Source organism: Odocoileus virginianus, unplaced genomic scaffold (genome assembly GCF_023699985.2).
Source record: "Odocoileus virginianus isolate 20LAN1187 ecotype Illinois unplaced genomic scaffold, Ovbor_1.2 Unplaced_Scaffold_14, whole genome shotgun sequence".
Lineage (NCBI taxonomy): Eukaryota > Metazoa > Chordata > Mammalia > Artiodactyla > Cervidae > Odocoileus > Odocoileus virginianus.
Window position 1 is genome coordinate 633119 of NW_027224276.1, and position 24657 is coordinate 657775.

Consider the following 24657-nt stretch of genomic DNA (forward strand, 5'->3'; position numbering starts at 1 on the left):
GATTCACAAGTATATTTCATCTCATTATCTCAGAAAACCTTTTCTGTCCCTTCAACTTGTAACCGCACTCATTTTAAAGGTAAGCACAAGTGGCCTTGCTCTTCCCTGACATGTGCTTAAATCAAAGGCTGGCTGGAGCATTCTAGCTTCCATTCCATTCCAAGTTCCATTCTCAGGTTTTGGCATGGAAGGGACATTTGGTAGATTTTATGATGGCCAATGCTGAACAAGGAAAGACATGAACAATTTAAAGGCCTCTATGCTGGGAGAACAGCATTTCCAGAAGGAATAAAATGAAAAAAATAACAGGAAAACTACAGCTGTGTATAATTGCTGAAAAATCAGGATGTTAGTGGAAGCTCTCAAAAATCGTTTAGTATTGCCACTTCAAAAACTATTACAGCCAGAGGAACTCATTACTAAGTCTTAATAGCTTAGAAGTTATGGGTCAGAGCAGCTGAGATACTAACATCAAAGTAATAAGAAGCAGCATTATAAGATCGTATACAGATAACTAAACCACCTAAGGAAATTGAAACCATGATGAAAAACCCTAAAGGCACAATCAGGTCATTATCTAGGAAACATTAGCTTCTTCCACAAGGAGGCCTACTTTTCACATGGAGCAGAAAGCAGGGCCAAGACATGGAACTGAAGTCAGATATCAATTAAATCAGACTCTGTCACAGAAAAAGGAATCCATGACTAGTTATTTTGGGAGAGTGCCTAGGCCAGCAGTATCAACTCCAACTGGGATACAGGAGATTACTGCCATTGTTCCATTATAATGGGGTCCTCCAGGGTCTTTAACCTACTAAGAATGGGTCAGATACCACGGAGGATGTAATCACCAAATGTGGTGGGAAACTCCACAGGATGATTTCTTCAACAAATAAATGGGAAAAAAAAGAAAAGGGAGGGAACATGCAGGCTAAAATAGATTTAAGAGATATATCTATCATCCTTTGTGACAAAAAGACTTTCTTTGGATCCTGATTCAAACAAACTAAAATTTGAACACTAGCTTCATATTCGACATTTTAGAAAATCAGGTAACTTTTTGAGTTGTGGTAATGCTTTTGAAGTTAGGTTTAAAAGAGCCTTTTATGTTTTAACTACAGCCCATGGAAGTCTCTAGGCCAGAATACTGGAGTGGGTAGTCTTTCCCTTCTCCAGCAGATCTTCCCAACCCAGGGATTGAACCCAGGTCTCCCACATTGCAGGCAGGTTCTTTACCAGCTGAGTCACAAGGGAAGCCCAAGAATACTAGAGTGGGTAGCCTATCCCTTCTTTAGCGGATCTTCCCAACCTAGGAATTGAACGGGGGGTGGGGGGGGTGGGGGTCGTTACCAACTGAGCTATCAGTGAAGCCCTTCAATACAAATATTTTGCAAATAAAAAAAACAACAGCAGGGGTTTATTTCAAAGTAATCTAGGGTATAGGCATTAAGGGGCTACAGTGGGTAGAAGTATAGATGAAAAAGAATGGCTGCAAGTTGGTAACTGTTAAAGCCAGTAATGGGGTACAGAGGGGGATCATTAGATTATCCAGTTTTTCTATGTTCGAAAAATTCAAAAAAGAATTGGTTAGATGTAATAACCTGCAATTTTATTTTTGAATGATGCTTAGGGTGATTTAAAAAAATCATTTACAGATAGAATTCATTTAAACTTTAATTTAGTAATGAGCTCCGCTTAAACACAAGAAACAGCCAGTAGTACCACATCAGATCCAGACAATGGAAGAAACCAAAGTAGCCCAATTACAGAATGGAAACACATACACCCCAACCATCTCCATTCCAGGAAATAAAACACAAACACTACCCACAAAGATCCACAAAAACTAACCTAAAATCACAGCCAATCATACTCATCCTGGTGGGAAATCCCAACACTGCTCCAACAGCTTCCTGAACCTTCCTGACCAAGTTGGTCTGCTGGTTCCTCTGGAGTGCTAACCCACTCAGGTCAGACTACAGGAGGACCTACAAAAAAAAAGAGGGGGAGAGACACACAACATTTATTAGGGTGTGGGGGAGCTAACCATTATATCAATGTTCAAACACAATCACAGTTATTACCTCTTAAGCAACAGCTCTCACACATCAAGTTGCATTTTTTAGGAACTGCTTTGTTCCTAACTGCTTTGAGGAGCAACAACTCAAAACCAAAGTTAAAGCAATTCTTCTAATATGGCATTTAGACAGCACCCCTGAAAACTCTGCTCTCAATCCAAATGAAAGCACAGGGGATACTGATTATTTTACAGACAATTTTCTATCTTTGCTGAGAACTGACATTAAGACAATTTTAAACTTTTTGTGAAAAAACATTGCACACATAAATTATTTTTCACCTTCATACATGCTTTTTGGCCATACTGGGAGACAAATGATAAACACCCTGGAACTCAGGTTGAACTTTGTCACTGAATGTTAAACAAAGTTTTTAACTGGTATTGCCACTCCTTCCTCTCTTCTCAGAGATCAACCTAGAATAAATTAAACCTTTTAGGTCACACCTAGATTATCATTCCCATATTTAATCTAGTTCTGAATGACAAAAGTAAAATTGAGGTTTAATTTCTGAGCACTGCTAGACCCATTGTGTGTGAAAGTCGCTCAGTTGTATCCAACTCTTTACAACCCCATGAACTATACATACAGCCCATGGAATTCTCCAGGCCAGAGTACTGGAGTGGGTAGCTTTTCCCTTCTCCAGGGGATCTTCCCAACCCAGGGATCGAACCCAGGTCTCCCATATTGCAGGCAGGTTCTTTACCAGCTGAGCCACAAGGGAAAACCCAAGAATACTGGAGTGGGTAGCCTATCCCTTCTCCAGTGGATCTTCCTGATCCAGGAATCAAACTGGGGTCTCCTGCATTGCAGGTGGATTCTTTACCAACTGAGCTATCAGGGAAGCCCCAGAACCAATGTGAAGAACAATGGGTTCTTCACATTCTTGTCCTCCAATGAAAAGGGGGGAAAATTATGACTTCCAAAGCACTTCAAACTAAATAAAGCACACACTGAAGCACAAAACCATTGTCTGTGTATAGTTAATTACCAGATGGTTACCTATGGTAAAATTTTAATACTATGTAAACTTTTCACCATCATATTTCAAACCCCATTATCCATCCAAGGTAATTAGTAAAAAGCACTCATTTTAATACTGGCCTAATTAAAATATTAACAGTAAGGAAAACTACATCCAAATTGAATATAGTCATTTCTATGTAGTGTTGAAAAATATAATACAGCAAATACACGACAGGAAGTAGTGTATTAAAGAACTGTCAGCAATTCACTTTGGAAAAGAAGCTTGGTACCCCAAACTTTTCTAAACCCTCTCAGATAGGAATTATCCTGCTCAGGTAAGGTCAAATAACAGATCCCTATTCTGATAAGGGAATGGCAACCCACTCCAGCATCCTTGCCTGGAGAATCCCATGGACAGGAGCCTAGCAGGCTACAGTCCACGGGGTCACAAGAGTCGGACACGACTTAATGATTAAACCACCACCACCACTCTGATCTGAGGGACCAAAGAAAGGAGGTAGGGGGAAAGCATTTGAACACTTAAAAACTAACGAGCAGAAGTTCTGCTACTGTGAAAAGTACAGCACCAAATTTCATTACTTTTATAGGGTGAATGACAGGACAGACTACCTTTGAAGGAGTGCAAGAAGGGAGTAGGCAAGGGATGAAACATCCCTTAGAACACTTGGGTGTGGTTCTTGTCAGGAACATTATGGCTGGTGGTCACTCCAGGATGGCGATTCTGCACTAAAATTCCTAGACTAGAAGGTCAACATAAGTGGGAATCACATTCATACATAATAAACCACTGGAGATAAAAAGCTTGGCCTACAAGGAGGGAAAAATACACAAAAATGATAGGACTGGCCTAGCAATATATCAAAAATTAACAGTTCCGGAAATATACTAAATTAACAGTTCTTTAACTGTTTCTTTAAACAAAAGCCTCTTCTTTCCCAGGTCATAAAACTAACATATGACACATATGCATCTGCCAACATATTCTTGCACCAAGAAAAAGTAACCACAGTTTACTGTAAACCTATCATAATATAAGCACTTTATAAGTTGTTTCATTCTAGCAACTATTAAGAGCTACTATCCCCATTTTACACATGAAAAACTGAGACTCTGAAAAGTAATTCCCCCAAGGTCACAAAGTTTGATGTGAACCCAAAGCATTACAGTGTTACCAGGCTGCTTCCCTTGAGTGGGGAATGTTGCTATCTCAATACAGGCAACACTAGGGCGAAAAGAAAACAATGTTGTACATGTAATCTAAAAAGGAAACAAATGACAGGGAATTGTCTACAGTATCTGTGGAATGGGATGGGAGTAGAACTGTCAATTGGGAGTAGTACTGTCATCTATCAAAACTATTTTCTAGCACATGGAGGTGGGTAAATGCTATGGAGCCTAGCAAGAGGCTACTTTCTCTCTAGGGGATTCAGCTCCCAGGAAAACAGCATGGGGTGGGGTGTGGAAATAGAAGGATTAAGAAATCCTTAATGATTACATGAGAAACATGTAAGAGGTGGTTAGCAGCAAAGAGATGTCCAGACCAAAAGGCCACAGGAACTTAAGAGCAAGGCAGGGAAAAGAGGTAGTCCCCAAGTTTGCAAAAGGGATGACGGGTGAGGAAGAAGGACAAAAAGTTGGTTTACTGGAGGGTTATTCTCTACAGTCTCTTTAAAAGCTTTCTTTTCCCTTTTTTGAGGGGAGTGAGTGTTATGACAAGGGAAGGGGGGGGTCTAACGGCCCCTAAAACTAAGAGATCACGAAGACAGCAATGATCCAACCACCAACCCAATTCATTGCTCACCTAAGAATGGTTGAGCAGCAGAGTTGGCAGAAATGAGTGCCCTGTCCTCCGATCAGGATTATACAAACGTGAAAGCTACTATGACTCTATCCACAAAGATGGAATAAATGCAGGGAACAAGAAAGGGTCTCTGGTCAACGTCTGTGTCAAGGGGACCGATGGAAAAAGGGGGAGGACGGGACAGTTTAGGGGACCTGGGCTAAGCCCTGCCTTAGCAGACGGGGGAGGGGGTGATAGGGAAAAGCTTTGACTTTCCCTCCTAAATACGGAGGCTCTAAATACGAGCCTCAAATATTCATGTATAAGAGAAAAACTCAATGGGATGGTGGAATTAGGGGGAGCATCAAAGCTTGACCTCCTATACCTTACTTCAAAGACCATGGGGGTTGAGAAAGTAGAGCCTACCTCAAGTAAAACTAGAGGATTCATTTGTCCCCCTTCTTCCGAAGGAGCGGAAAATCGGGCCCACAAAAAGGTAGTGGGAGGAAACCAGTAGTCGTTGGATGGTCCCCTCTCCACCACTGCCCAATCTAACTCCCAACCTTACTCCCCAACGAACTCTAGGACTCCTGCCCCCCATCATTCCCAACCCGCCCACTGCGGCGGCGACAACGGAGGCGTTGACCGATTGGTGGGGTAAAGGCGGGCCCACACGCGGCTGAGGCCCGGGAAATGGTGACGCCTCAACCTACTAGAGAAGGGGTGGTCTTCGCCTCAGGTTCGGCTTATTGGCACCTCGGCTTTTCGCCAATCGTCACCTGCTTAACGTCGGGTACCTGGGAAGCGTCACAAACGCCGAGAGCCAACTCCTCACTCCCGGGTCCTGGCCGGACAGACATCAGCTTCCGCCGCCATCTTAACAGCAGGCAGACCGACCCTAGTCACTGCCCGCCCCCCCCCCCCCAAGCCACCTCCGCCACCGCCAACGGATCCCAAGGGGACGTAACCCCGCTCCCGCGAGAACTCACCGGCTAGGTACAGCACAAGCCGAAGACGCTGCCGCCGCCTCCGCGGCTACTGCAGTCTGTAGCCGAACCGCAGCCGCCTCCGCGCGATCCTGCGATAGCCTCGACCCGACGGGCACAGCCTGAGCCCAGCCCTTCCCAGACCCCCTCCTCCCACCAAAGCCGAAGTCGCTACGGCTCCGCTCTCACCCTACGCGAAGCAAAAAGCAAATGACGCACAACCTCACGAAGAACCGAGGGGCGGGGCCAACCTGCCGCCACCGTCTCCCGCATGCGTCTTAAGAACTATCGCGATAGTACGTTTCTGTCTCTGCGAGACCTTCGAATTCACCGCAGGATGCTGCCCGCGCCTCGCCTTTAGGAAACACGAGATCTCGCGAGACTTAGGGAACTCTCCTAAAAAGGAGAGAGGCGGAGCTCCATGAAAATGACTGAGAGTTTTCAGGGGAAGGGAGGAACCTCCCGTCCTGCAGGGATCTCGCCTACCACGAGGTTTCCGACCCACTGCGGAGCTGGCTGCCAAACCTCGCGATGACACAGCTCAGCGCCAAATCTCGGCCATGTCCTGAAAACTGCCTCCGCCCCCGATCTAAGGTGTCTAGAGCCTAGTGCTTGAGGAAAATTTAAAAAGTCAACCTGTTTATTCTCACGCTTCTGAGCAGAGCTGTACCAATTACCAACTCCATTCTGGAAGAGGAGAAATAGATCTATTGTTACCTGCCTCCACGAATCACATATTATTTTGGACTAACATAAAAGACGTTCAATCTCACAATAAGCACGCAAATGCAAATGCAAACAATGACATAACATTTTTTTGCGCATTAGATAGGAAAAAAAAATTTTAAGACAGATAATATTCAGACTCTTTCGCTCGCCGCACTGCAGGCTACTGAATCCATCTTAATCTAACTAAAGGCTCATAACGTTAGTTCTAGCTCCAAAGCCACAAATTTTAACTCCAGAGGCTTTACCTTGGCATAGCCAAAAGATCCAATAAAGTGCTTTTCTCCAAACAAAGAGGTCTGCCCTCTTTGGAAAATTCAAGCTTCCAAGGGGGAGTTGGCGGGGAGTGGGGGGGGGGGGGGAGTGCGTGCTTGAAGCTTTTAATATGGCAGTTTTTCCACATCTAGCCAACAATGTTTCTCCAATAAATCTTGGAATCCAATTTGGCTCGATTTGTGGGCTTTCCTATTGTAATATATTATTGTCTATTCTAACTTATACATTGTTTCTTTAGAATACATTTTAACAGCTGGTAATACCCCATCCTTATCTTTAAAATATTTTCTCGGTTATTCTTAGCCATCTTTTTTTCCGGATGAACTTTAGAATCATATTAAATTCCAAACACTTCGTATATTTATTGAAATTGCATGAATCATATCAATCAACACAGGAAAAAAGGACATCACTACAAAACTGAGCCTTCTTATCCAGAAGCATGGTATCCCCTTTTCCATGTATGCAAATGTTCTTTTATTACATTCCTCAATAAAGTTTTGTAGTTTACTTCTAGGTATTTTTATTCGTTTTTCTTGCTATTGCGAATGGGCCGTATTAAATTTCCAAAATGCTTACTGCTTATAGACTATTGATATTTAGTTTTGTAATCGGATAAATTAAAATATGTTCAACTTCACTAGTAATCAGGGAAATGCAAATAAAAACAATGACATAACATTTTTTGCCCTTTAAATTAACCAAAATTACAAAGATTGATGATAATTCGTGTTGGCACAACTGTGGAAAAATGGGCACTCTCGCATAACATTGAACAGTGTAAATTAGTATAGCCTTTTGGAAAGAGACAATTTGGACGAATCTATTAGAATTCAAAACGCATATACATTTTGACCCAGCGATTACTCTTCTAAGAATTTCTCCTATAAAAATACTCATACATGAAATATATGTACACACACACACACACACACACACACACACAAGCCCATTCATTATAGCATTGCTTGTAATAGCCCCTTCCCTCCCCCAAAAGGGAAACAAGCCAATGTACATCAATCGGGAAATGGTTAAATAAACTGTAGTACAATCATACAATGCAGCTGTTTATAAATGAGGTAAATTTAAATTCCCTGATATAGGAAGATCTACAAGACATATTGTTAAGTTTTTAAGAAGCAATTAGCCGAAATGAATATGTGTGTGTGTGTAGTGCCATTTAGATACCAAAACCTACATGTACGACGCCTAGTAGTTGCCCGCGAAGCCTGCCTGCCAGCCCCTCACCTTCCCCCTCCTCTGAGGCCGCCTTCCTCGAACCCCTGAGAGAAATGCCGAAGACCCGGTCTTTACTCCCTCTCTAGGGCCATTTGGCCACGACTAAAGCCGGTACCTCGCATCCCCACTGTCGGCCACTCTCTCGCCGCACTGCCGGCCGCTGCCGGGCTGCCCCCGAGGATGCGGCGAGCTCTCACCACTGGCGCCGGCCGAGGCCTGGGGGAGGGGAGAGAAGGCGGGGTTGAGGGAGGGCTGAGGCAGGCCGCCGGGCCCCTTCACCAGCCTCTCCCTGGCTCCCCCAGGCCGCCAGCCCCGCTCTTCGGCGCAGGGTCCCGAGGAAACAACCCCACCGAAAAGCCAAGGACTGCCGCGAGAGCAGAGCCCGCCCCCCAACCCGGAGGAAGATGCTCACCTCCGCGGCACTAGCTCCGCGGGGCCCGCAGGAGCGTGCCGAGTCCGCGGCCCTGTTTCAGACCTGCTCCCCTCGCTTACCCTCCGCGGAAAACCTCCCCCTCCGCCTCTCCTCACACTCGGTCTGAGGCTCCTCCCCCAGCTCGAGAAACCCCGCCTCTGCCCCTTGGGAGGGCGCTCCCTCCGCGGTGAAACCGGGTGCCTTGGTGGCGATCGCGCCTGAGCTATTCCAGGCACTGCAAACCCAACCATAAAGAATAGTAGGGTCGCTAAGGAATTTGGATTTGATTCGAGGTACGATGGAACCGCTGAAGGGTGACGTGATTTGATTTGACTAACGTTTAAAAATTAATCTCTCTCCAGCTGCCTAGCGAAGAACGGGGGGCGAGAGGGTAAGAAGGGACCCAGTGTGGAGGGCGCCTACCACAGCGAGTTTACACGGGTAAACCCTTAGAACACTTACTTCAGGAACGTAGTGAGTCCTCAAAAAAATTCTGTTTTTCTCCTTGGTGTTATTTGGGGTGAGTGCGATTGGCAAAGAGCTTATAGAGGATCTACATCTGTGAATGCATAGGAATAAAAAAGGATCAGGTAGGAGTTACCTCTATTAACCGTGCTTTTTCTGGGGTGCAGAATAAAATTGAAAAGAGGGAAGGGAGCTTTGACTCGAAACTCTAGATACTCCTGTAAGGTTTGAATTTTTAACTAAAAGCATGTATTAACTCAGTACTTTAAAGTATAGAGACAAAAGCACTATCTGAGGTACTCTTTTTAAAATTTAAAAATTTCAAGTTATTTTTAATTGGAGTATAATTGCTTTACAATGTTGTGTTGGTTTCTGCTGTACAACATGAATTGGCCATAAGTAGACATATATCCCTTCCCTCTTGCCTCCCTCCCACCCCCCCCCCCACAAGTATTCTTGAGACATAGAGGAAATAAAAACTGTAATTTTACCCTCTCGTATCAATTCCAACCCTCCAGAGCAGTGGTTCATGCCCCAAATTGAGAATCTGATGAATGTATCCACTGCCTGCCAAATATATATATATATTTAGACATAAACTTTTGTGTATAATCTCAGCATTATGGAGGCCCTTTTGAGATAGACTGACCTATTAAATACACTTAAAATGCTATTTTAATAGGCGGCTGTTATTCCATTGTAATGCTAATTATTTATTTAAGGAAGACTCAATGTTTGTGGCTTTTTTAATTGTAAGAAATACAAACATGAAATTTGATGTAACTAAATATTTGCATATTTCTGAGACTTTTCTTAAGGAGAGATTTGTAGAAATGTAGTTAGGATCCCACCAGAACTATATGAGAATTCCAGTTTATTCAAATATTCCCATACTCTCACCAATATTACCATTATAGTTTTCAAAAAGCCTTTTAATAGGGACTTTGATTTTTAAATTTTTATTTATTTATTTATTTATGGCTCTGTTGGGTCTTATGCACTGGCTTTCTCTAGTTGAGACAAGCCAGAGCTACTCACTACAGTGCACAGGCTTCTTATTGTGGTGGCTTCTCTTGCTGTGGAGCATAGGCTCTAGGCACTCCGGGCTTCAGTAGTTTCGCCTCCGGGGCTCTAGAGGATGGGTTTAGTTGCTCATTGGCCTGTGGAATCTTCCTGGACCAGGGATTGAATCTGTGTCCCCTGCATTGGCAGGCAGATTCTTTTCCACTGACCCATCTTGCGTGCTCCTGCTCAGTCGCTCTCAGTCGGGTCCAACTCCGGGACTGCATGCACTATAGCCGGCTAAGCTCCCCTGTCCATGGAATTTTTCAGGCCAGGGACTTTGATTTTAATTCCAATCTCTCACAGCATCTACATTAATTCTGATAATCCATCGTCTCTACTCTTAATTCTAACCCTTACATTTCTATTGTCAGTTCCTAGGCCCCACAACATCTAGTTCCCCAATTCCTAATTCTAAAATCCCACATATCTAACAATTCTAGTTTTAATTTTAGTCTGGAGCCCCCTTTAGTTCTCTTGCCAATTCCACTCCTTTTACAGTCCTAATTTCAACTAACATCTACACACACACACACACACACACACACAGACACCAGTTGTTTCTATTTTTTAAATTGTAGACTATTCAGAAATTATATGAAAGCATAAAAAAGATCCAACCCAGGGACTGAACCCACATCTCCTGCATCTCCAGCATTGGCGGGCGGATTCTTTACCACTGAGCCACCTGGGAAGCCCCTATGCATTATATATATATATATTTTTTTTTTTTCTAATCAAAAATATCATAGCATGTTATTTGATAACCTAGTGAATATTTGTCATGTCATAAAATGTTTGTCAATAACATAATTTTAATGGCAACATGAAGCATTCCTTGCTTTAACATAATTTTAATGGCAACATGAAGCATTCCTTTCTTTAACATAATTTTAATGGCAACATGAAGCATTGCTTTCTTTAATGTGTAATTAGCTTTTTGTTCTTTTTTCATTTTAAAACTGTTTGCCTGATTACACATAAATGAATACATTGTTGCAAAACACTCAAAATAGAAACATGTATATAAAGTTCCTCTTATATACACATATAGAAATTTTGTTTCATTTTTTACTTTTTAAAAATATGAATGATGCTCTATTTTATGTATCATTTTAATTGTTATATTCACTTACTATGTCTCAAAATCTTTCCATGTCACTATGTATAAGTCTACCTCATTTTTTTACATACTGCACAGTAGTCCATTAAATGAATGTACTAGAGTTATTGGTAAGTCCCTGATGGCTCAGTCAGTAAAGAATCCCCTCGCAATGCAAGAGACATCCTGCAATACAGTAGACCCGGGTTTATTCCCTGAGCGGGAAGATTCCCTGGAGAAGGAAATAGCAACTCACTCCAGTGTTTTTGCCTGGAGAATCCCATAGACAGAGGAGCCTGGCAGGCTACAGTCCATGGGTTGCAAAAGTTGGACACCACTTGGCAACTAAACCACCATCACCACATCTATTGATAGATATAAATTGTTTTCAATCTTATACTGTTACAGTACTATTTTTTTATAGTGCTGCAATGAAGAATGTGTACATGCTTTTTTGTGCATATGCTGAAGTATTTCTATAAGATAAATATGAAGAAGTAAAATAGGTGGCTCAAACAGCACATTTTGGAATTATAATAGGTAATGCCAAACTGCCATTCCAAAAGACCCAGCTTACACCTCCACCAGCAGTGAATAAGAATAACTATTTCTCTAAATTTTTATCCACGCCAGTATTATTTCAATGTTGTACCAATGTGATGATTGAAAAGTGTCTCCTTATTTGCATTTCCCTGATTATTATCGAAGTTAAGAAATGTTTTCATATGTTTGTTGGCTATTTGCTTGTGTTATTTTGTGACTTTGCCTATTCATATAATTTATCTGTTTTCCAATTCGATTGTTTGACTTATTATTAAATTATGTAGTCTGGATATGAGTATTTGTTACAAGTGTTGGAAGTTTTTTTTAAATGAGAGGATAATTGCTTTTCAATGTTGTGTTGGTTTCTGCTGTACAACAATGTAAGTCAGCCATACATACTTCCCCTCCCTCTTGAATCTCCCTCCTAGCCAACCCCCACCCTCATTGTGCTGGAAATTTTTTTGCAGACTTTCCTTATTTTTAAACTTTGCTTTTGGGGTCTTTTGGGGTATAGATGTTTTAAATGTTGGTGTGTTCCAATTTATCAATCGTTTCTTTTATGGCTTTTGCATTTTAAATCTTGCATAAGAATACTTTTCTACTCCAAGATTAGAAACATTGTTTCTGTATTTCCTTGTAATACTTTAGAATTTTATAGATTTAACTCTAATTTTGGGGGATTTTTGGTAAATATTTTTCAGTTATATGTTCTAACAATGGTATGCTTCATAGGTGGATATCATTCCATTGTAATACTAATTACTTATTAGTATTTTTTATAGGGCCCTAAGCATTGATTGAACAGATTCATTCTTTCCATCTATCAAAAACCAATTTCTAAGGATATATACATACATATATATATATATATATATAGTTTTGAATGTAAATTATCTGTTCAGTAGTCCTAAAATCTATACCAGCATCAATACCATACCTTTTTTTTTTAATTTGAGCTTTAAATTATTGTTTCATCTCTGCTAGGGCAAGCTCTTCTGTCTTTTTTCCCCACAGATTTCTTGGCTATTCTAGTGCATTTGCTTTTTCAGATAAATTTTTAAATTAACTGGTAAAGTTCTATAAGAATTCCTTTTGGGCTTTATATTGAAAAAATTTATTTCATCAAATGGGCGTAGGATATTATATTTGACAAACCAGTCTTTTATTGTCAGATACTCATGTTGTTTCTAATTGTCCACTGTTAATAAGCAATTCTCTAAAGGACATTTAGAAAAATCTTTCCTTACCACTATAATTATTTAACTACAATAAATTTTAGCAAGGCACAGCATATCCACATTTGGGGAGAGGTTGATAGGCATTGCTCAGTGTACTTTGAGAAACATTTTGCCAATTTATTAATACATTTCCATGAGGTGTGTCGGGCGTCATCTCCCTATCCTGCTCAATGACTGGGCCATTAATAGATTTCAAACTTTTGAAAATTTTATAGAACCCAGGCTTGATTCCTGGGTTGGGAAGATCCCCTGGAGAAGGAAATGGCAACCCACTGCAGTATTCTTGCCTGGAGAATCCCATGGACAGAGGAGCCTGGCAGGCTACAGTCCATGGGGTTGCAAGAGTCGGACAGGACTTAGTGACTAAACCACCACCACCATACATCATTGTTTTGTTGATGTTAATGTATTTTGTATTTTTCTATTGTTGCATCATAAATTACCACAAATTTAGCCATTTAAAATATCAACTTATTAAAAAAATAAATAAAATAAAATAACACCTTATTGTCTCACAGTTATGTAGGTCAGACATCCTGATGGGCTTGGTTGAGTTCTTTGTTTAGGATCATACAATGCCAAAATCAAGGTGTCCCCAGAATTGGCTTTTATATGGAGTTATCTGGGGGAAGAATCCACCCAGATTCATTCAGATTGTTGTCAGGATTTAGTTCCTTACCATTGTAGGACTGAGATCCCATGTTCCCAGCTTCTAGAGGCTGCTCACATTTTTCCTTATGTGTCCCCTTCCATCTTCAAACCAGCCCTGGCACACTGAATCCTTTTTTTGTTTGGAATCTCTCTGACTTTCCATTCTACCACTAGCTTGAGAAAACTCTGCTTTTAAAAGATTTATGTGATTTTTAAAAAATTATGTAATTAGATTAATGCTATTGGGGAATAATACAAAATAATCTCCCTATTTTAAGGGGAATGTTACAACTGCAAAATCTGTTTTACCAGGTGATGTTAACATAATCACCTGCATGGTATCTCATCACATTCAAAGTCCAGAAATTAGGGTGGGAAATCTAGGGAAATTAAGGTGAGGCTTTCTAGGATTCTGCCTATTACTATAGATTTATTTTCCTCAAAAAACTACAGGAGTCATTCTGGTTGTAAAAGATTCAGCCATTATGGAAATACCGTACATGGAGCAAAACAGAAAAGCATGTTTCACCACCTTTCCCCGTCACTATTACCTCTATTTAGAAGTAGCCTTTTATATATTTTTTGTGCATAATGGGACATCTTTTTGTAACTGGCCATCCTACTTACCTTCCTTGTTGTTATAACTTACCTTCCTTATCAGTTCTAATAGTTTTGCTGTTCATTTTCTTTGGTTTTCCAGGTAGATAATGATTTCCCCTCCTTATCATATTTATAATTCCTATATGCATTTACTTGACACATATTATGTTTTATTGAACTTCAACAAAAAAATGGTCAAATAGTAGAGGCAACAGTGGACATCTTTGTCTTTCTCCTGGTTTAGTGAAACTTCTAGTACAGTGTTTCCCAAACTCATGTTCTGGGTGATGATAGATTTTTAATCTATTTAATTATGAATATTTCAAACATAGAGCAAAGCTGAAGGAGTTTTACAGTGAACACTGGTAAATGCACAGCAGAAATTTTATCATTAATATTTTGTTATATTTTATCACATAGCTATCATCTGTCTATCCATCAATTAAACCATATTTCTTGGATTTATTTTCCCATTCTACCACTTGCTGTTCTCTACTTAATAAATTATTTTCAGCTGTTATATTTATTAATACATTACTCTAGTTCTAAGTTTGATTTGCTGTTTTCTTTGAAATGGCTTGTGTTAAATATATGGCTTAATTTATTTTCAGTCTTCCTTACTTATTTCTAAAATAATTTAAGATTATACTTTTTTTCTACTTGCCTTTAATATATAATGCTTTCATTCTCATTAATTTCTAGTCTATAATTTTGGTTTTGACTTCTTCTTTGACCATTAGTTATTTATAAGTATTATTTGATTTTCAAAGTGACAGCTTTTGGGGATGCTGTTTTTGTGCTTAGAAGTTAGTTGTATTCCCCATCCCAGTCCCCATGTAAATCCATGGCTAATTCATTTCAATGTATAACAAAAACTACTGTAATGATGTAAAGTAATTAGCCTCCAACTAATAAAAATTTAAAAAAAAAAGGTTAAAAAAAAATTAAAAAATAAAACATTAAAAAAAAAAAAAAAGAAGTTAGTTGTATTGCACTGTGATCCAATAGCATGACTTTCATGATTCCTACTATTGTAAATGTATTGTGCTCTTTTTTATAACTTATTTCTTTTGTGATTTCTTTATATATTTTAATGGAATGTTATTTGTATGTATGCTTATGATACTAAGATATTCTTGGTAGATAGTGTCTTTTATCAGTATCTCTTTTACCCTATTTAAAACTTTTTACCTTTAATACTGTTATTTCTCACATTAATACAGTTGCTTATATATGTGTGTGTGTATATATATATATATTTATGCATGCTAAGTCTTTCAGTTGTGTCAGACTCTTTGCAACCCTACTGGACTGTAGCCTGCCAGGCTCCTCTGTCCATGGGTTTATCCAAGCAAGAATTCTTTACCGTCTGAGCTGCCTGCAATGCAGGAGACACGGGTTCAATCTCTGGGTCGGGAAGATCCCCTGGAGGAGGGCATGGCAACCTACTCCAGTATTCTTGTCTGGAGAATCCTATGGACAGAGGAGCCTGGCGGGCTGCAGTCCTTATGGGATCACAAAGAGTCGGGCACGACTGAGTGACTAACACTTTCACTTTCATATATGTCTTTATTGTTTCTTTTCTGATTAGAATGTCAGACAAATTATTCAAATAGAGTTAACAGTTGTTAGTATGGTATATAGTCTTCCAGATCTTTTTCTATCTATACACTGATAGATATATGTATTATAATATAGTTTTTTTCAAACAATAAAAAGGGAGAGAATCATGCTATATCTGTTTTACAACTTGCTTTATTAACAATGTATTCTTGACATGCTTTCTATATCACTGTATATACATCTACCTTACTTATTCTTTTTAACTGGTCTATGGAGTGAACATTTATGCAAAGTGCCTGGCCCATCACTATCTTTTTTAAAATTCAAATATAACTTCACCAGAAGCCTTCCCTCACCCTGCCCCCCAAAACTAGACCAAGGTAGCCTATGATAAAATTTCATGATACTCTACTATTTTACTCCATAGGCACCCAAGACAGTTGTACATTTGTGTGATTAATGTCTGTTCCCTCCACCACATACAGACATACATACACCCTAAACACACAGCTTATAGTGGACGGTAAGCATCTAGAGAGCAGGGACCATGTCTGTTTTGCTTATATTTGTACAATATAAATATAAACACCAAGCACAGTGCCTGAAAATTTTACCTGTTAAATAAATATTTTTGAAGGAATGAATAATAAACAATCCTACATGGCAAGTATTACAGTTATGCCCATTTGGCCTTGGAGTACACAATAAAGCAGGTCAAAGGCTAATAGAGTGCTGCCAAGAGAACGCACTTGTCATAGCAAACACCCTCTTCCAACAACACAAGAGAAGACTCTACACATGGACATCACCAGATGGTTGACACTGAAATCAGATTGATTATATTCTTTGCAGCCAAAGATGGAGAAGCTCTATACAGTCAGCAAAAACAAGACTGGGAGCTGACTATGGCTCAGATCATGAACTCCTTATTGCCAAATTCAGACTGAAATTGAAGAAAGTGGAGAAAACCACTAGACCATTCAGGTATGACCTAAATCAAATCCCTTATGACTATACAGTGGAAGTGAGAAATAGATTTAAGGGACTAGATCTGATAGAGTGCCTGATGAACTATGGACGGAGGTTCGTGACACTACTGTACAGGAGACAGGAATCAAGACCATCCCCAAGAAAAAGAAATGCAAAAAAGCAAAATGGCTGTCTGAGGAGGCCTTACAAATAGCTGTGAAAAGAAGGGAAGCGAAAAGCAAAGGAGAAAAGGAAAGATATACCCATTTGAATACAGAGTTCCAGAGAATAGCAAGGAGAGATAAGAAAGCCTTCCTCAGCGATCAATGCAAAGAAATAGAGGAAAACAACAGAATGGGAAAAACTAGAGATCTCTTCAAGAAAATTAGAGATACCAAGGGAACATTTCATGCAAAGATGGGCTCAATAAAGGACAGAAATGGTATGGACCTAACAGAAGCAGAAGATATTAAGAAGAGGTGGCAAGAATACACAGAAGAACTGTACAAAAAAAGATCTTCATGACCCAGATAATCATGATGGTGTGATCACTCACCTAGAGCCAGACATCCTGGAATGTGAAGTCAAGTGGGCCTTAGGAAGCATCACTATGAACAAAGCTAGTGGAGGTGATGGAATCCCAGTTGAGCTATTTCAAATCCTGAAAGATGATGCTGTGAAGGTGCTGCACTCAATATGCCAGCAAATTTGGAAAACTCAGCAGTGGCCACAGGACTGGAAAAGGTCAGTTTTCATTCCAATACCAAAGAAAGGCAATGCCAAAGAATGCTCAAACTACTGCACAATTACATTCATCTCACACGCTAGTAAAGTAATGCTTAAAATTCTCCAAGCCAGGCTTCAGCAATACGTGAACTGTGAACTTCCAGATGTTCAAACTGGTTTTAGAAAAGGCAGAGGAACCAGAGATCAAATTGCCAACATCTGTTGGATCATCAAAAAAGCAAGAGAGTTCCAGAAAAACATCTATTTCTGCTTTATTGACTATACCAAAGCCTTTGACTGTGTGGATCACAATAAACTATGGAAAATTCTGAAAGAGATGGAAATACCAGACCACCTGACCTGCCTCTTGAGAAACCTGTATGCAGGTCAGGAAGCAACAGTTAGAACTGGACATGGAACAACAGACTGGTTCCAAATAGGAAAAGGAGTACGTCAAGGCTGTATACTGTCACCCTGCTTATTTAACTTATATGCAGAGTACATCATGAGAAACATTGGGCTGGATGAAGCACAAGCTGGAATCAAGATTGCCGGGAGAAATATCAATAACCTCAGATATGCAGATGACACCACCCTTATGGCAGAAAGTGAAGAAGAACTAAAAAGCCTCTTGATGAAAGTGAAAGAGGAGAGTGGAAAAGTTGGAACTCAACATTCAGAAAACTAAGATCATGACATGTGGTCCCATGAATTCATGGCAAATAGATGGGGAAACAGTGGCTGACTTTATTTTTCTGGGCTCCAAAATCACTGCAGATGGTGATTGCAGCCATGAAATTAAAAGACGTTACTCCTGGAAGGAAAGTTATGACACCAACCTAGACAGCATATTAAAAAGCAGAGACACTTTTTAGCTCATTTGGTCGCCGGGGCTGTTGTGTTTCCAGTTGCCAGGTCGCGTATCATGACGTCCGCCTTAGAGAATTACATCAACCGAACTGTTGCTGTCATTACTTCTGATGGGAGAATGATTGTGGGAACATTGAAAGGTTTTGACCAGACCATTAATTTGATACTGGATGAAAGCCATGAACGAGTGTTCAGCTCTTCACAGGGAGTAGAACAAGTGGTACTAGGGTTATACATCGTAAGAGGTGACAATGTTGCAGTCATTGGAGAAATTGATGAAGAGACAGATTCTGCACTTGATTTGGGGAATATTCGAGCAGAACCTTTGAACTCTGTAGCACACTGAGGAAAAACTACATTTATCGGACAGCTGTAAATCTTTGTACAGAAACTGATTATTCTGAGATTGATGGTCAGAATTTTTAGGAATGTGTAATGTGGATTTTTGACTCCATGTTGATTCATTGTAATATGATATGTAAATTAAAATGTTTCTACATTTTCTTGAAAAAAACTTTTTTTTGGCTTAAATAAAAATAAAATAAAAAGCAGAGACATTACTTTGTCAACCAAGGTCTGCCTATTCAAGGCTATGGTTTTTTGAGTAGTCATGTGTGGATGTGAGAGTTGGACTCTAAAGAAAGCTGAGTGCAGAAGAATTGATGCTTTTGAACTGTGGTGTTGGAGAAGACTCTTGAGAGCCCCTTGGACTGCAAGGAGATCCAACCAGTCCATCCTAATATTGGAAGGACTGATGATGAAGCTGAAACTCCAATACTTTGGCCACCTGATGTGAAGAAATGACTCATTTGAAAAGACCCTGATGCTGGGAAAGATTGAGGGCAGGAAGAGAAAGGGACGACAGAAGATGAGATGGTTGGATGGCATCACCGACTCAATGGACATGGGTTTGGGTGGACTCCAGGAGTTGGTGATGGACAGAGAGGCCTGGCATGCTGCAGTTCATGGGGTCACAAAGAGTCGGACACAACTGAGCAACTGAACTGAACTGATGGGTTACAAAGGTGTGCTCATTTAAGTAATTGTCACCCTTTAAGAGTCTTCAAGAATCCTCAGAAATAAATGGATAAGATAGCAGTAGATTATAGGTTTTGTAATATGTCAATTGGTGTCACTGGTGGCTCAGATAATAAAGAATCCGCCTGCAATGCGGGAGACCCAGGTTTGATCCCTGGGTTGGGATGATCCCCTGGAGAAGGGAATGGCAACCTACTCCATTATTCTTGCCTGGAGAATTCCATGGACAGAGTAGCCTGGTAGGTTATAGTCCATGGGGTCAATACTTAAAGTTTTACCTTTTAAAAACTTAGTTGCATAAGGTGAGTGCTCCTTTGGATTGTTAACTGACTTTTTATTTTTATAGAACGCTAAAATGGACATCGTTGTAAATAGCTTTGTACATGTATGCACTCCTTAAAACAAATGCTGGAAATGGAATTGCTCCAGTGGGTATGCACATTTTATAATTGGATAGCTATTGCCAACTTGCCCTCTAAAAGAAATTATACAAGTTTAGATTCATTGGACCAGAGTATGAGAGTGATTTCCCCCCATACCCTTGCCAAAACTGTGCATTTTCATTCATGTTTTCTTTGCTAGTCTGATATGTGTAAAGTGGTATGTAATTACTTTCATTATTTTTGATTTTTAGTAAAATTGAGCACCTTTTGTTTCTTAGCCATTTGTGTCCTTCCTTTTTCAAATGTGCAGCTTGTTTGTGTTGTTTGCCCATGTTTTCATTGAATTTAGTATTTCCTTGCCAGTTATGAATAGTTCTCTTTTTAAATTTTTTATTTAAAAAATTTTTATTGAGGTGACATTGACTTATAACATTATGTTTCGTGTATACCACATTATATTTCTACTTCTGAATGCATACCAGCATGCTCACCACCAAAATTTATTTCCCATTTATCTTTATATACTTGGCCCCCTTTCCCCAATGTGCATTCCCTCCTGCCCCTTCTCCTTTGGTAACCACTACTCTGTCCCATATATACATGTTTGTTTTGTTTTGGTTTATTCATTTATCTTTTATTGTTTGTTTGTTTGTATTCCACATATGAGTGGCATCATATAGTATTTGTCTATTTCATTTAGCATAATACCCTTATTATCCCCTCATGTTGTCATAAATGGCAAGACTTCATCTTTATTATGACTGGGTTGTGTGTATATATATATACATATATATATGCACCATCCTCTTTTACACACATCTTTTCAAATTGGTGTTTTTGTATTCTCTGGATAAATACCAAAATGTATAATAACTAGATCATATGGTAGTTCCTTTTTTAGTTTTTTGAGAAATCTCCATACTGTTTTCCATAGCAGCACAAAAAAATGGGCAGATATTTTTTGCTCATGGATTGAAAGAATTAACATTGTTAACATGTCCGTATTACCTAACACAGTCTACACAGATTCAATGAAATCCCTATCAAAACCTCAAGGAAATTTTTCACAGAAATAGAACATAAAATTTAAATGGAAGCACAAAGACCTCAAATAGCCAAAGCAATCCTTAGAAGAAAGAACAAAGCTGGAGGTATCACGCTACCTGATTTCAAACTATGTTACAAAGCTATAGTAATCACAACAACATGGTATTGGCAGAAAAATAAGATATCTAGATCAATGGAACATAATTGAAAGCCCCAAAATAAACCCATACATATAAGGAAGATTAATTTACAGCAAAGTAGCAAAGAATATTCAATGGAGAAAGTTTAGTCTCTTCACTAAATGACGTTATTAAAACTGGACAGCCACATACAAGAAAAAGAAAAGAAAAAAGAAATTAGACTATTATCTCATACCATACACAGAAATAAACTCAAAATGGATTAAAGACTTAAATGTAAGGCCTGAAACCATAAAACTCCTAGAAGAAAACATAGGCAGTATGCTCCTTGACACAGATCTTAACAATATCTTTCTAGATATATTTCCTCAGGCGAGGGAAACCAAAGCAAAAATAAACAAATGGGACTACATCAACCTAAAAAGCTTTGCATGGCAAAAGAAATCATCAACAAAATGAAGAGACAACCTACTCAAGGGGAGAAGATATTTGCAAATCATAAATCTGATAAGGTATTAATATCCAAAATATGTAAAGAATTCATACAACCCAACAACAAAACCCCAAACAACCAGGTTTAAAAATGGAATAACTCTTTTTATAGTGTGGATAATAACCCTTTGTCTTCCTGTTTCCAATATTTTCCTGAGTTTGTTATTTGTCTTTAAACTTGTAAATTTTTTCTTGGAATATACAAATTTAAAATATTTTCTTTATTTTAATCAAATTGTTATTCATTTCATTTATAATAGCTGGTAAATGTACTATACTTTGAAAAGCTTTCCCTACCTCAAGATTATAAAATTATTTCTCCATGTTTTTTCCTAGCACTTTTATGTTTCTAATTTTTTACTTTTGAATGCTTGTACCATATAGGTTTTATTTTGAGGTACAAAACAAATGTAGATTTCCAACTTTAATTCTTCCCAATGGCTACCCAGTTGTTCCTACATAATTATGTCAAATTAAATTAAATAGTTGTCATTTTACTCATTCATTTGAAATGCCCCTTTATTAAATGCTATATCTCCTAGGTATTTTAGAGTCCATTTCTAGAATCTAATGTTCTATTGTGTAATAGTAAAGTGTGTAAGTGCTGAAGCCAGACTACCTACCTGGGTTTGTACCCAGCTCTGCTACTTATGGTTTCTGAATCTGTAAAATGGGGAAAATAGTACCCATATCTTAGAATTGTGATTACTAGATAAGGTTCATTTAGGTACAATTATTAGAGTGGTCCCTGGCACATAGGGAGTACTGATATTTTAAAATATTTATTATTAAAATTTGCATTATCATTTAGTCATTTTTCATAGTACATGATAACATCATCTGCATATATTTCTATTATCTTGTAGAATGAATCCTGCGCGTGCTCAGTTGCTTCAGTTGTGTCCGACTCTTTGCAACCCCATGGACCATAGCCTGACAGGCTCCTCTGTCCATGGGATTTTCCTGGCAAGAAGACTGGAGTGGGTTGCCCTCCTCTAGGGGATCTTCCCATCCCAGAGATCGAACCCATGTCTCCTGCGTCTCCTGTGTTGCTGATGGATTCTTTACCTGCTGAGCCCTTGGTGAAGTCCAGACTGCCAGGCAGCTTGAATAATTTGCAGATGACCTGTGGCAACTCTACTTATCCTCCTCTCTTATATTTCATCCACATTGGGCATCTTAATTCTAAGCGGTTAGGGATGGGGAGAAGAGGAAAGAAGGGAGAGGAGCAAAACTGTCCCTATTCACAGATGATGTGATTGTCTACACAGACAATCACAAATAAACATGTGTGTGCATGCACACACACACACTCATTCTCCTGGAACTAATAAATGAATTTAGCAAGGTTCAAAAATGCAAGATCAGCACACAGAAACCAATCACATTTCTATATACTAGCAATAAACAATACTACTTATAATAACTCCAAAAAGTGAAATAGGTAAAATCTAACAAAACATGTACAGGATTTATATGCTAAAACTATAAAATGTTGATGAAAGAAATCTCCAAAGACCTAAATAACTGGAGAAATATACCATGTTTATGGACTGGATGAGTTGACTCCAAAATTTATGTGGACAGGCAAAGGAAATAGAATAACCAAAATTATGTTGAATATATTGATAAAGGTGGAGGAATCACACCATCTGATTTTAAGGCTTACCGTACAGCTCAGTAATCAAGACAGTGTGGTATTAGAGAAGTCACAGACATGTAGAGCAATGCAACAGAATAGAGAACACAGAAATAGACCTACATAAATATGGTCAATTGATTTTTTGACAAGGTGCAAAGAACTCAATGGAGAAATGACAGTCTTTCAACAAATGATATGTGTTATTGGAATGATTGGATATCCATGTGTAAGAAATGAACCTTGACCAAAAACCTCATACCTTGTATAAAAATTAACTCAAAGTGGATCATAGATCTGAATGTTAATAATAAAACTATAAAATTTTTAGAGGAAAACATAGACAAACATCTGCAACTTTTATATTGCTGGCAAGCATGCAAAATAGTACAGCCACCCTGGAAAAGAATTAGGTAGTTTCATATAAAGTTAAATATACACTTAACATACATGTATGCTTCTATGTGCTAAGTTGTTTCAGTCATGTCTGACTCTTTGCAACACCATGGACTGTAGCCTGCCAGACTCCTCTGTCCGTGGGATTTTCCAGGCAAGAATATTGGAGCAGATTACTGGGCCCTCCTCCAGGGGGTCTTCCAGACCCAGGATTGAACCTGCATCTCTTACGTCTTCTGCATTGGCAGGCGGATTCTTTACCACTAGCACCACCTGGGAAGTTAATGGTCCAATAATCCCAATCCCAGGTATTTACACTGGAGAAATAAAAACTTATGTTCACATAGATACTGTACACAAAAACTTAGAGTGTTCTGTTCATAATCACCAACATCTGGATAATAACAAATATCCTTTGTGGAATGAATGGATAAACAAACTGTGGTATATTCATCCAGTGGAATATTACTCAATGATAAAAAAGAAAGAACATGCAACAACTTGAATCAATCTGAAAGGCATTGTGCTGAGTGAAAGAAGATGATCTCAAAACATTACATACTGTATACTTTCATTTATATGACATCTTTAAAAGGATAAAAATATAGTGATTGAGAACAAATCAGTGGTCAGGAATGGGAGGAGGGTGTGACTTCAAAGCAATAGCACAAGTGAGTTTTCTGGGGCAATGGAACTGTTCTGTATCCTGTTTACAGAGGCAGTTACACAAATCTATGTGTGTGTTAAAATGGAACTGTATACACAAAAATCAAATTTCCCGTCTGTTAATTAAAAATAAAATACAAAAAAAGATGCTAGAATTAGAATGACACATGCTATGTCTTTTGGGTCAGTACACAACCGCAGCTTTGTTTAACTGTTTTAACAATTTCTTCTGAAAATTCTAAGCTCACTATAAAATATCCTAAGTACAGCTAGGCCTCTGTACTCAAGCTAGTTAACCCTGTCATGTCCTGCAAGTGCATCAGTTAGAATTCTTTGAGTTGCAAGTAACAGCAAAGCCAACACAAAGTGAATCAACCAGTAAGGCCATTTGATTATCTCCCATATATACATGTGCTCAGTCACTTAGTTGTGTCTGACTCTTTGCAACCCCATGGACGGTAGCCCGCCAGGCTTCTCTGTCTATGAAATTTTCCAGGCAAGAATACTGGAATTTCCTACTCCAGTGGATCTTCCCAACCCAGGGATCAAACCCATGTCTCTTGCATCTCCCACATTGGCAGGC

General features: G+C 39.2%; 2 protein-coding genes and 1 long non-coding RNA gene across 15 annotated transcripts in view; 2 read left to right on the forward strand and 1 right to left on the reverse strand.

Annotated features, from left to right (window-relative positions):
• The window catches only part of HUWE1 (HECT, UBA and WWE domain containing E3 ubiquitin protein ligase 1), a 154951-nt gene extending 146379 nt beyond the window's left edge, over positions 1–8572 (reverse strand). For 5 of the 13 annotated variants that reach the window (XM_070462827.1, XM_070462822.1, XM_070462828.1 and 2 more), the window contains exons 1-2: positions 5835–6050; positions 1852–1988 (exon numbers count right to left, since the gene is read on the reverse strand). The gene's annotated coding sequence lies outside the window, so the exon portion shown is untranslated. Of the gene's footprint in view, positions 1–1851; positions 1989–5834; positions 6051–8081; positions 8104–8187; positions 8289–8484 lie in introns of those variants that run through there. The other 8 variants (XM_070462824.1, XM_070462825.1, XM_070462817.1 and 5 more) reach the window with 5 other exon arrangements.
• A 75-nt stretch (positions 8573–8647) lies between these two features.
• On the forward strand, positions 8648–22689 carry LOC139033521 (uncharacterized). The gene is made up of 2 exons (XR_011486075.1): positions 8648–8777; positions 22240–22689. It is a non-coding gene; the product is annotated as an uncharacterized lncRNA (long non-coding RNA).
• LOC110127439 (U6 snRNA-associated Sm-like protein LSm8) lies at positions 18259–18776 on the forward strand. Its single transcript, XM_070462831.1, has one exon. It carries the CDS (start codon positions 18329–18331, stop codon positions 18617–18619), a length of 291 nt encoding a protein of 96 aa, XP_070318932.1. The 5' UTR covers positions 18259–18328; the 3' UTR covers positions 18620–18776.
• Positions 22690–24657: the final 1968 nt, after the last annotated feature.